Source organism: Tiliqua scincoides, chromosome 7 (assembly GCF_035046505.1).
Source record: "Tiliqua scincoides isolate rTilSci1 chromosome 7, rTilSci1.hap2, whole genome shotgun sequence".
In the NCBI taxonomy this organism is placed as follows: domain Eukaryota; kingdom Metazoa; phylum Chordata; class Lepidosauria; order Squamata; family Scincidae; genus Tiliqua; species Tiliqua scincoides.
In genome coordinates this window covers 10110674-10124423 of record NC_089827.1, presented here as the reverse complement: position 1 = coordinate 10124423, position 13750 = coordinate 10110674, and the positions used below count along the sequence as shown (strand labels likewise).

The 13750-nt window shown below is 43.0% G+C and overlaps 1 protein-coding gene across 4 annotated transcripts in view; it reads right to left on the bottom strand.

Moving 5' to 3' along the window:
- Positions 1-13750, bottom strand: part of CADPS2 (calcium dependent secretion activator 2) — a 308405-nt gene that overhangs the window by 124395 nt on the left and 170260 nt on the right. For all 4 annotated transcript variants that reach the window (XM_066634562.1, XM_066634564.1, XM_066634565.1 and 1 more), the window contains exon 13: positions 6146-6333. In XM_066634562.1, the coding sequence (XP_066490659.1) occupies positions 6146-6333 (188 nt within the window). The remainder of the gene's footprint in view (positions 1-6145; positions 6334-13750) is intronic.

Here is a 13750-nt window from a genome sequence, read left to right as displayed (position 1 = left end):
TGGATCAGGCCATAGGCCCATCTAGTCCAGCTTCCTGTATCTCACAGCGGCCCACCAAATGCCCCAGGGAGCACACCAGATAAAATGTCACCTGGCTGACATTTCCTGTGTGTTTTGTATGACAGGCTCTCTTTGCCTTTAAGCAGCAATAAATCATGACAGTAAATAGTCAGATCTGATTGGCTACATAGTGTCATGACGCCATCATGTCCAGTAAGTGGCATTTCCCCCCTCACTGTTTATTTCAAAACTTCTGATGGTTTTTCCCAGTCCTACCTGGAGATGCCAGAGATTGATCCTGGGACCTCCAACATGCAAAGCAAAGTGGTCTTTCACTTAGCTATAGCACACTCCATCCGTCCACCTATCCCAGCTTTGAACCCTTCATCACATAATTCCACAAAGAAAACTACGGCAGGATTTCAAGAAAGCCACACAACCTTCTTAACATTTAAAGTGGCATTGCGCAATCACAGAAATGGTTGTTGGCCATTTGATTGTGCCTTGAATAGGCTTCTTAAATGAGGTTAGACTCTAGCCCTAGATCAGCAATTTTCAACCACAGTGCCACAGAACACTGGGGTGCTGCAAATGTTCTTGCAGGTGTGCCACAGGAATTATGGGGAGGGTCATATATTAGTAGGGCCAATGGGGGATGTGAACCTCCAGCCAGCAGTGTAGTGTACAATTGTCAAAAAAACTGATGACCATTTTAGCCCCTTCTAATTGTGGCACTAGATGAAAAAGGTTAAAAATCGCTGCCCTAGATATTCCTTTCTTGGTACTTTCTTAAATATGGTGCCAGCTGCTACAACTATGTATATTCCTGCCTCCACTACCTCCTCACCCTAAGAGAAACTTTGGCCATCTGAGTATATACCTGGGCAGGAGGTCTGGTCTAGAGGGTAGAGCCTCCGTTAGCCCAAACATAACATCAGAAGGTTGCCAGTTCGAGGACACCGGCAGCTCCCTGAACGGCTGAGAATGGTGAGACCTTGAAGCAGCTGACAAGCCCAGCTGAGTGATTCCACCTGCTCTTGGTGTGAGCAAGAAGCATCTTGACTGCCCTCCATGTGAGAGATGGAGCTGCTTGTCAGCCTGCGTGGGAGAACTGGAGGCCAGAAGTGAGACCAAACCAGGAAGATCCATTCTGAAATGTTGTTGGTTCTTGAAAGAGAGAACCTCTATGATTGTAAAAATCCCCTTGAGGGATTTAGAAATGCCTGCCTATGTAAGCCGCCTTGAATAAAGTCAGAGGAGTAATCCGATGACCAGAAAGGTGGTATATAAATACCTAGTTATTATTATTATTATTATTATTATTATTATTATTATTATTATTATTATTATTATTATTATTATTATTATTTAAAATATTTACCAGTATATGCTGCCTTTTGCCCTGACTTCTGGGTGCCTAAGGCTGTCTACAAAATTCATAAAATCAGGACAGCACTAAAAAAAATTAAAACAAAAAGCGGAAGTCAAAGCCACCAGGATTACCACAAAATCACATTTAACACCCCCATAAAATAGCCAAAAACAAAGTAAAACTAAACTAAACAACGAACCCAGCAAAACTAAGAAGGAAAAGATAGATGAAAGAGGGACGTTTTTAGTCCCTGCCAGAAGCTAGCAGGGAGAGCATCGTTCTCAACTCAACTCTACAATACTAGCACTGCCATGGAGAGTGGTCTACCCCTTGTTGACACTAATCAGGCTTCAGCCACTTGCGGCAGACCCACCTTAGGTGACTTCAGGGCATGTGACAATTCATATGGAAGAAGGCAACTCCTCAGGTACCTCAACCCCAAGCTGGAAAGGGCTTGAGCTTTAAAGCTCAAAGCCATCATCTTGAACTGTACCCAGAAAGAAACCACTGGGCATCTTCTGAATTAAAAACAACAGATGCAAATGCAACAGAACTACTGCTCCTTTTCAATACTCCACTCAGTTATTGCAAGATACTCCATTTAAAACCGTATAAAAATAATCACTGCAGCCAACAGCAATGTAGTCACGGTGTCTTTTTTTGAAGCGTGGCTGTAAAGGTAATGTTTAATGTATGTTAAAAGTCAACATAGTCAACAACTACAAGACAGCAGAATAGTTAAGCTGGAGAGTGGACAGGGAGATGAGGAATGCTACTTCCTAATGTCATTGGATGATGCGTAGAATACTGACCACTAAGGAAAAAAATTGTATTAAAAATAAATATGAATTACTTGCTTTAACACATCTGAAACAGCAGCAGAAGTAAGATATGCGCTTCTGAAAGCTCTTTGAAAAGCAATTTGTTCTGGACCCCACCCCACGCATACTGGGGATCTGCAGATACCGTGGACGCGCCCCCCCCAGCTTCCCCACACACCCATTACATTATTTTAAACACTTACTGGGGCGAAAATCAAGTCAATTTGTGATAGGCAAGGCGGAGGGGCTGCAGGGGGAACCCCTTATTTCCCATAAGCCCCCCATACATCCATTAAACTATTTTAAACACTTACAGGAGCACCTTCTTAAACAGGTTGCCTTTGCAGCCTGGAAAGGAACAGTAGTGAGGTCTTCCTGTTGACCTTACTGGTGTTCTTTTTAACATTCTGGCTGCTTAAAGAGAAAGAGGTGGTGGTCTGCTCCTGGTAGCGGTGCACTCTGGTGTGACATTAAGTGAAGGGAGAAGCCTTGGCAGGACTTGGAAGACTTCCTGCAGCCCTCAAAATTGCTGTGCAAAGGTAGGCAGAACTATTTTTGGTTTTTCCCTTTACCTTCCCTACTTTTTAAAGGGCACTCCCTGTATCAATGAGAACCATGGATAACTGAAACCACAGATACTGGGGTACACCGGTATGTTAAATATATAAATAAAAATCATTAAGTTCTGTTTTATATATATCCGCGGATTCCCAGTATCTGTGGGGGTAGTGGTCTGGAACAGGAGGCAGCAGTTAGGGGGGTACACCTGTACGACCAGGTTTACAAATTACAAGTTATAGCTACAAGTTCTAACAATGTCAATAACAAAATAAACTGTAGCTTCCTCCCCACTATTCTTCCCCCTCTTGGATCAAGATCTCTTGGATAGATTACAGGTTTCTCCACAAACCATTAACACCCTGCTCAACCATTCCTGTACAAACATACAATCACACAGACAGTCATAAAGCATAGACATGTACACGTCCCTTGCTTTGCCTGCTCAGGGTATCGCTTCCTTACGCTCTGATCTGATTCCGATTCTAACTGCAAATAAATCTAAGAATTTGCACCATGGAGCCTAGAAACTTCTTGTCAACCCCCTGTTTATGGTATGTCACTATTTTTTCATGATGGCCCCCTTAACAATAAAATATACTGCTCATCTAGTACAGCCAAACCATTTCATCACTGGGCCATAAAGACCCTTTGTCTTGATGTTGTAGTCTTTCTCCTCGTCTGCCTGACTTAGAAAACTAAGATGTATAATCACATATATCAGCCTAGAACTTTGACCTATCGTGCATTGTCTGCAAAATTCTCTTTTTCCCTCTCCGTAATGCTGCAGATGAATGAGTGAATGTTATTATCTGTGTGTATTTGTGCAATCCCGAGTGAGCGCTTCGGTTCCTGTCCTTGACTTACCTTTCCTTCTCTTTCTTCCTATTTCTTTTTCTCTTATTTCAGTATCTTAATACCAGCCAGACCCTCTCTTTACAAATGCCATTCTATTCTTTTATTTCTAAAACACTCATAATGCTGTACAAATACACTGGTTTGAATAGGAGGAATACATTCAGAGTGCTCACCGCCGCGGAGGAGGATGTGCTCTCAGAGACTTCAACGCGCCGTGTGCACTGTTGTCCTTCACTTAAGTTAATAATAAAATAAATATTTCTACCTTCCTTTTGAATTCTTGAAATAAGTTTGAGCAATTATCAGTCACACTGCACTGAGCATTAGTACCGACAGGTTCAATACCAGACAATAAATCAGGTGAGGGAGAATAGGCAAGAGTCAGGCTGGCAGGCGGAATTTCTATGAACGTGTTGGGTGGCTCCGAGGCTGGCATGAAAAGTATGCATTCAATGTAGCCAGCAAGGGCCTTGAAATTAGGGACAAAAAAGCCCATTTTTTTTTTCATTCACTGAATAAAACAGTATTATTGGAAAGGGATGCAGATCTGCTTCATCTCACTTCTCTGAAAAATTCAACCCTGCTAGGATGTTCTTGCCATTTTTAACAACAGGAGGCAATTGAAGCCAAGACTCTCACGGCAAAGCCAGCCTTTATGGGCACCACCAGCTAGGCTCTTTTGCATTGTGCCAGCAGGCCATCTCTCCTTCATGTTAATTCATACCCCTGTTTCAAACTTTTGCCTCTATTTTCTCGGAGCAACTAAAAGAGCAACCAAAACTACCAGTGAATTTCACGTGGTCATCTTCTAATACTTCACCAACAAACACGCTCAAAGCAGAAGGCTCTGCTCATGATACCAAATTCTTATGACAATACTCCCAAATTATGAATTATGTCACTCCCGAATTGGCCTTTTCAGCCACACTAGACGCTGTTCCAGAACCACCTTTCAGAGCGTGATACCATAGTCTTTCGAGACTGAAGGTTGCCAACACATGACAATACTCAACAGAAGCCTACGACGGGGGTCAGAATGCTTAGGCATCTGCTAAACACCTGAAATACTATCAGACCATGTTACAATCTGATGCAGTGAAGGGAACCAAGGCCTCTCCAATGGCAATTGATTAAAAGGAGATGCACAAAGGGATCAAAAACCTCTAATTTGTAAGTTTGCATCCAACACTCGGTTTCAGAATCAGCATTCACTTTGTACGAGCCCAAGAGTTGAGGGCCAAGCTCATATTCATGCAAAAGCACAGTTTTCACACTGTCGCCATATATATAATCTCCAATGTCGAAGCACTGATCTTTAAAAAGAGAGGGTCTGAATGAGTAGAGCTTAGGTGGCAGCACCTGCATGCTCTCAAGGAACCAAAATGGGACCTGCTATAAATGAGAAGCTAACTCTAAATATATTATTTGAAATTTCAAATAAATCCCTTTCCACGCCCAACTAAGTTTCTCCCAGCATAGTCAGTCTCTTTTGCAAGTGAATTAACTTTATAACCTTGAAGTACAGGTTCCCAAACTGGAGCTTCACGATGCCCCTGCCAGGGAAGCCCTGTCTCTGCTCCCTCAAGCAGCAGGGCGATGGCAAAGACAGCAAGGTGATCACCAGGATCTTGCCACTGCCAGGAACAAAGGGTGTTTTTTGTTTTTTTTACTTACCGGCTGCAGTGCGGGCCTTCAAGGAGGTGCAGGGAACCTGTGTATGCCTCTGCAGGTGTCTCCAAGCCTCAGAATATCTAACAGTGATCATGACCCACTTCTAGTTTCACAACTAGGGGGTCTACTCAGATCTGTGCAGCTAAATAGCTGGCGCCGTGGGATCGGGTCCGGGAAAGGGGATGGGATTCGGCACAACTCTCCCACCATCTTACTTTTTGTGGCGAGCATCTTAACTTTTGGCGGTGGGGATCCACTGGCTCCGGAGGAATGCTCCAACCGTCCTGCCAGTCTCCCCAACAGCTGACTAGCATGCTGCCGGAGTGCTTTTTATGAAGGTGCCAACTGCTTTATGCTAGTCAGCACCAGTGGAAGACGTCCTATGGTAAGTATAGAATTGGGCTCTCAGGCTGCATTCTGTACAGCACCTCTTTGGCAGGCACACAACTTTTACCTAGGTAGTATTACACTCCTCTCAAAAGTAGTAATGTGGCTCATATCTATTCAGCTACAATAAATGGACTGTGACCACAAGCACTGACCAATATACATCTTCCCTTCACAGTTTGCAGCATACACTGAAAGATATGCTGCAAACAAGCCTATCACATAAAGCAAAAAATGGCCCTCAAATACAGAACCTTCATAGGGCCGGTGTATTTTACATTGAAGCCCTCTTCATAAAAAAAAAAATGTTTTATCACACTGCAGAACTAATGTAGATGTTTTGTACGAATTGAACCCTTGATGCTCATTCATTTATTTGCTATACCTTGAGTGGGAGAAGCTAAGTCTAAATACATTGCTCGTTTCCCCTTATCATGTAACCAAATGACTTTTGCTGCATGTCTACGCATTAAAATACCTGTTGCCATGAACATGAGATGCACAAAAGGCAAAGCTGTAATGGAGCAAGGTTGGGTCAATGACAGCGCCATTCTCTGAGTGCTCCATCAATTCATTCAGATAGCAGAGATGGCGGTGACAGCCTCTCACACCGTAACGAGCACAATATTCGTCTAGCACGAAGACTTGGCCTGGGCTAAACCAACCCTGTAAGAGATGGGAAGGGAGAGAGAATCATTTTAATGAATCTGGACGAGTCTTCACTGTTTTGAGGCAATTTTCTCCCAGAGAAACAAGCAGAGAAAAACTTAGATTTAACATGCACCATTCAGAGCGCTATACCATAGTCTTTCGAGACTGAAGGTTGCCAACATACACACAAGTCATCCTATTTTAAACACATATAATAGTTTGGATGGCAACAACTACAGCAATGCATTAAAAGGAGCTAACAAAGGTTTGCCTAAAAACTGTGACAATATCGCAAGCATTTTGCTTTGCAACATCTCAACCTTAATCTTCGACAATGCATGTCTCTGAAGCAAAAACACAATAAAGGTTTTCACATTGTTCTCCATACACTAGCTCAAATAATAATTGAACAACAAACTGTTCTACCTGGGAAAGGAAGGTCAGTGTTCTCTCAGGTAGAGTGGTCTTTTATGTGGAAAGATGGTAGCGGAAGAAGAATGGTATGTAGAAAGATATGTTATGTAGAAAGATGGTAGTGGAAGATGGTAGGGCAGGAGGTCTGGCTCAGTTGGTAGAGCTGCCACCTTGTACGCCTGAAGATCTGAGGTTGCCAGTTCGAAACAACCGGAAGTACCCGAGAACTGACGACACGCTGATATACTGATGAGCTGACCCTCGGTGGCAGAGAGGAGTTGCCCTCAAGTGGAGCGTGGGAGGTGAAGGGCCAGAGAGAGACCAGACCGGGAAGGAATCCAGCTGGAAGGAGTTCTATGAAAGACTAGAACTATTCAATTGTAAAAATCCCTACGGGGGTTTAGAACAGCCTGCCTATGTAAACCGCCTTGGATTTAACCGCCTTAAAGTCTGAGGAGAAATCTGACGACCAAAGAAAGGCGGTATATAAATACCTCTATAAATAAATAAATAAATAAATAAATAAATAAATAAATAAATAAATAAAAGTTGTGTAATGGGAGAAAAAGAAAAGAGCCAAAACATGAGAGTAATTTGACCAGGAAACGAGAAGACCTTCAGGCTGCATTTGTTTTTCAGCTTCCAGTGCTAGAGAGCTGTTTATCTCCTTCTAGTACACTTGGGTCACATTCATCTTTCAGGTTCTAGAACGCTTGCCATGCTAGCAATCTTTCTATGGGGTGCTGGTGGGTGCTGCTGCTCTAGCTCTATGGTAAAAACCCCATATACTTTTGAATTCTGTGTCATTGGTCATTTAACTGTGTCTTTATCTGGGTCACTAGTTTCCGAATTGAGCTAGAAGCACGCTAAAGGCATGCTAGTGAGGCCACTTCCTGCTATTTTCTAATTATTTGAAAAAAAACAAACACATTCTAAGTAAGTTATTGGCATCAGTACTAGGGGTATGCCTGCTTAACAACTTTGTGTATTTTGTTTAATGCTTTAAGGGGGAAAACAAACAAACACAAAAACCCTTTTTCTCAGAGTACTCCAGTACTCTGGAGTCAGTCATGAGAAGGAGGGACGTCTGACCTGTAACCACAGTCTTAAATAAGTCTGCATCTTAAGCACACATAATGGAGTTCTGTACATGCACAGAACTGACCTCGGAAGCTTCCAGAGCTTTACTGAGCAGTCTGTCTCGACACTGAAATAGGAAAACCCCATCCACAGCTACGTGCTTCAAGCATGGGTTAAATTTGCCCAATCTTCAGTTCCTCTGAGAATTGCACCAGGATATCAACTGATGCATTTGAACAGAATTCTAACATTTGGAGCCAGACCAGGAGGGGATGGTTGTGGGTCTGCACAGACAATCACTTAAAAACAACAGTCACAGGTAAGAACCTGTACCTCTTTCTCTGTACAGTTATGGCTAGTGGAGACTAGCTAGCTTCCCCGTGGAGCAGGGTGTAGTATTCTCAATTAGGAGAATACATTCTGAAGAATGGCAAATCCAAATAAGGCATCAGCTCTCATCTTTGTGTCCATGGTACAGTGCTTGGTAGAAGTGGATAGTGTAAATCACACTGTTGCTCTACAGACCTCTGGTAGAATAATGCTGCTCAGTCTCACAGCAGAGGATGAAACCGTTCCGATGGAGTATGCTTTCAAGGAACCTGGTGGCTCTTTCTTAGCTAACTGGTAAGCCAGGAAGATGGTTTTAGCTACCTACTGTAACGAAATGCAGGCTGGAAATATCCTTGCTCTTGTGAGACACTGGTATAATAAAAACAGCCTGCTGCTTCCTCTGCTGCCTTTAGAAGGACCAGAAGCATCTAGCCAAAGCACAGTGTGTAGGCATCCACCTAAACAAAATTGTAGATTGGCTTGTTGATAAGTTCCACTTGACATTTATATTTCTTGCAAAGAGTGGATGCCATTCCGATGAAGTTTTCGTTGCAACATTTCAGTCCTCCATGGGAGAGAACAACTTTCCATTCTCCAACTGATGGTGCAGAAAAGGTCCAGAGAGTATGATGGAAGTGGATGTCTCTGACTCCAAATCTGGTTCTGCCACCAACTCAGATGAAAGAAGGGCCAGAGGAGTTAGCCGATGCTAATGGGAGGTTAGGTAAGGTCAGCAGAAGCACTGGTAGCAAAGGGACCACCCAAGCCATCACTGATGATGGTATTGTTGATGCTGAAGTTGCAGGTTCCGAAACTGGTGCTGCCACATAGTACAGGTCGGTCCTCAACATCCATGGGGAGGGGGGGTTTCCATTTGCGGAACCCCTATGAATACCGGAAACTGCAGATAATGAAATCTGCGTTCCGACCTGTTTTCTGAGGTGCAGAGAGGTTGTGTGCAAACTCCCCATGCCTCAAAATGCCTGCCGGAGCCCTCCAGCAGGCACTTCTGGACGTGTCTAAGAGGTCCTCTGTGGGTCCTCCAGACACTGGTTCTGGAGTGAAAGACACTGAATCTGCAGTCAAAGACAGAGCCTGCAGTGAAAGACAGGGAAGGGACAAGGTGGAGACAGGCAAGGGGGATGGGACAAGAGGGAGGAAGATGAGGACAGCTTTCCTTTTGTGGGTGGACAGATGGAAGGAGATAAGAAGCCTGGAGAGATATAAACCCAAAATGGCCAATGAGGACGAGTTCAGAAGGATGGTAGCGACCTGATGGGATGAAGCCCAGCTAGATTGCAGTGACCAAACTATGTGAGTAAGGGAGGAGAAACCGAGGTACTATAACTCCTTCCTGATCTGAGGTCATCTGGGTTATCTTTGGGGTGTGTCAGCCCTGCCAGGGAGCTTGCAGTAACAGACAAGCAAGCCTAGCTTGTCTTCAATAAATAGTCATGTTCATACCTTACTCTTTCTCACCAAGAAATTCTCACCAAGGACTTTCTCAGGGAGTTATCACCAACTTCTTCACAACATCCTCCCCTACTTTTTTCCTCTCTCACACAATGCTCTGCCTGCACAATACAGCAGGCTAGAAGTTTCGGATAGCGAAGTATTGCTGTAGTAACCACTTTAAAAAAAATATAATTGCTTAGAAGCTCCCCACTGTCTACTGGAAAATCCAATAACAAAATTTTAGTATTGCGAATAATTTTGATCATAGGTTATGTTTAAATTATAATCGTTCACATTAGGTTGAATTTGCTTTGTGGGAAAATGACGCATGTAGGTACTTTCATTTAATTTACGGTATGGTAAAGACATACTTAAAGAAAAATTTTTCACCCTATACAGATCAAAACTATTTGGTACAAAACATATAATGTAAAATGAAAGAAGTTCAAATTCATCCCCTATACATTGAAGCATCTTAATGCAACTGCTAGAAGAAATTTTACAATTAATCTATCTTTGTAAAGCAGATGTCTGTGTGAGGACTCTGAGACAAAGAAAAAACTACCTGGGGATGGTTGCGGACTTGGCCCCTATGCCACTTGGGGGCACAGTACTGCAAAATCCTGTGGGCCCCCCCCCCCAAGAAGAGAAGGCTTTAGGAGGGACAGTGGATGCAGTGCCATCCACTGGAGGTTGGGTGGAGGTGGAACTGGACTCACAGGAATGGCACCCGGAGGCTTTTGCCCCATGACCCACTTCCAGGACTGCCACTGTTGGGGGACAAAGAAAAGTTTAACACTCTCTCCTCTGCATTGGCAATGAAGAGAAAGAAATCACACTCAGAGACAGTGTACCCTTTGTTGCCATCTCTCATCCCTTTCATCAGTCTTGCTTTGGAGGTTTAGCCTACAATCACACACGGTAGGGGTACTGAGCTTAGAGTAAGTTTTCTCTGAGCCTAAGCCCTGCACAATTATTTGTTTAAAGGGAATGAAGGAGTTATTTGCCCTCATTCCCCCCCCCCCGCACAATTTCATGCAAGTTCCCACTTGTGAGCAGTGGGGACATCCACTAGGGGACATCTACTAAAATTGAGTGTTGGGAGAGTTAGAACAGACAAAAGAAAATATTTCTTTACTCAGCGTGTGGTTGGTCTGTGGAACTCTTTGCCACAGGATGTGGTGATGGCGACTGGCCTGGACACCTTTAAAAGGGGATTGGACAAGTTTCTGGAGGAAAAATCCATTACGAGGTACAAGCCATGATGTGTATGCGCAACCTCCTGATTTTAGAAACGGGTATGTCAGAATGCCAGATGCAACGGAGGGCACCAGGATGAGGTCTCTTGTTAACTGGTGTGCTCCCTGGGGCATTTGGTGGGCCGCTGTGAGATACAGGAAGCTGGACTAGATGGGCCTATGGCCTGATCCAGTGGGGCTGTTCTTATGTTCTTATGAGCTATACATTTTCAGCCGCCACTAGTAATAATTATCCTTTTTTTACGAGAGACAACTATACATTTGATCTAGTTGCCCAAATACAGACATTTCCCTTATCTGTAGGAGACCTGCTCCAAGGACCCCCTTCCTGTGGATAGGGAACCATGGATACCGGGGGACACCTGTATTAATAGCATCCCCTGTGTGCCCATTAGTGTCATCTAAAAGCTTACCAGCAAAATGTTTTTTGCTGTGACAGATCACTATAGGCCTTCAAGTTTATTGTGTGATGTGAGCAGGCTGCCAGCAGCCTGAATGCTTGATGAGACTAGATCAAACAGGAAGTCAAGTATTCAAGCTGCTGGCAGCCTGCTCATAACACTTTGCCGGTAAGCTTTTAAACAACGCTAATGGCATATGCCCCTCCCCAGTTCAGTAGATAACTGAATCAGCAAATACCAGATCTGCAAATACAGGGGACAATCTTCACTGTTATATACAGTTGGTCAACATTTTATGTGAAGGTCAGGGTTCTGGTCTAGAGGGTTCTGGGCAGGCGGATTGGTCTAGAGGGTAGAGCCTCCGTTTGCCTGAAGATAACATCTGCAGGTCGCCAGTTCGAGGCCACTGGCTCCGTGAATGGTAAGACCTTGAAGCAGCTGACAAGCTGAGCCAAGTTATTCCACCTGCTCTTTGGTGTGAGCGAAGAAGCGTCTTGGCTGCCCTCCATGTGAGAGATGAAGGAGCTGCTTGTCAGCTTTGTGGGAGGAAACTGGAGGCCAGAATGTGATACCAGATCAGAAAGATCCATCTGAAATGTGGTTCTTGAAAGACATAAACTTTCTTCGATTGTAAAAATTCCTATGGGAATTTAGAACAGCCTGCCCATGTAAATCGCCTTGAATAAAGTCTGAGGAGAAATCCGACGACCAAGAAAGGCAGTATATAAATACCTGTATTATTATTATTATTTCTGGAAGCAGCAAGTAAGGGGAAAACCATGTATAGCCAAAACGACCTTAAAAATGAAAAAAATACATACTGTCTTTTATGAACTACTAGAATAACACTTGGAGAGATATGCGGGAACTGAGTCGACTGAAGGAACAGCAGGTTCTCATGCTCACTCTGGGGCATAACTTAGTAGCTGGCAGGTGGAATTGGTTGCATTACTTAAAACAGTTGTTATAATCCCTTTGCTGAGCTCGTATACGTGAATTCATGCAAGTAAAATGCACTTAAGAAGCAGGCTGACCGTACTAAACAATTACTTTGTAAAACTTACTACTGAGAGTTTATATTATACAATGTTTATACATTATATAACAATAGGAACCATTTAATTTTTCACACTGATTTACTGCTACCTAAGGTTATTATAAGGTCTGTCTTTATACCTTTGGGAAACAATGCATATACTATATTGAACAGAGCACATGAAAGTGGTTGGGTTTCCTGTATCTGCTACATGGAGATCCCATCCTTTCTTCCTTTGTCTATTTCTTTCTAAACACTTTCCCTGCTCCCCCCCCCTTTTTTTTTTGGCTTAGTACAGATTTGTTTTTAAAATAATGATATTTCCCTAGATAATAAAAATGTACAGAAATATAGCAGAATTCTGATAATATGAATATGGGCAGGAGAACTATAGAGAGAAGTCTCGCCTGCTGTTTCCACAGCAGGACTTCCTACAGCCAAAGGGACAAGTTGGCTTTCAGACTGAACAGAACCTAGTTCAGTGATGGTGAACTACGAGACATGTGTCAAACGTGCCATGCCATGACTTTTTGGGTGACATGCCAGTGTTCACCAACACCCAACAACCAGGTGTTGTTAAAACTCCTGTGGATAATCTGTGCTGCTCCCGCACAAGGAATGATTATGCCCTTATAGGTGCACATTTAAGATGCTTTACAAGCACACCTAAAAATTTTTAATGTGCATATGTAGCATTGTAAGCTAAGAACACTTACAAAGCAGCGTGTAGTACAAGTACTTTGACAAGAAGGCAGGTTCGGCTACAGGACCCTGTCAAGAACACAGAGGAAATTGTGGGTTTGCTGATGAATAACATGTGAAATGGGCCTTACTCTTTGGAATGGAAAGGATTAGAAGTAGTTAGAGATATGAGAATAAAGAATCATGCTAATGGACTAGACCTCGTGTGAGAAATCTTTCTAGTTTTTTCTAATCTCCACTCTTCCCAAAATTGGGGTCATTTGTGCTGTCCAAGGAAAGCAAACAAGATAGGCCAATACTGAGAGATGTTTAAAGAATTAAGCCACTGAATATTTTATTTTATTTATTTACAGAATTTTTATCCTGCCTTTCTTCCCGAAGGGACCCAATGACACAAACTTCACTTAGTTTTGCTCAATGATGCAACCTTGTAATTGCAACTCACACATCCCAAAATGCTCAGTTCCTTTTCAAAACTGAGCAGGAAAAAAAGAAAAAGAAATTGCAGACGACTGCTAGAGTGGTAATTCATCTAGGATTTAAGCCTACAAAGCTAACCTTGACTCAGCTGAAAAGAAACACAAAAAAATCTATTTGTCTTTTTTTCCCCCCACTGTGGTTTTGAATCTATTCTTTGGATTTCTTTTCCCTCCCCAGTCCATAAAAGAGGAGAGAATTACAAGATAGATGACATAATGCTTGACATCTGGTGAGCTGGATTTGTACCTTAAAATGCCTGTACAGGTGTTAGCAAA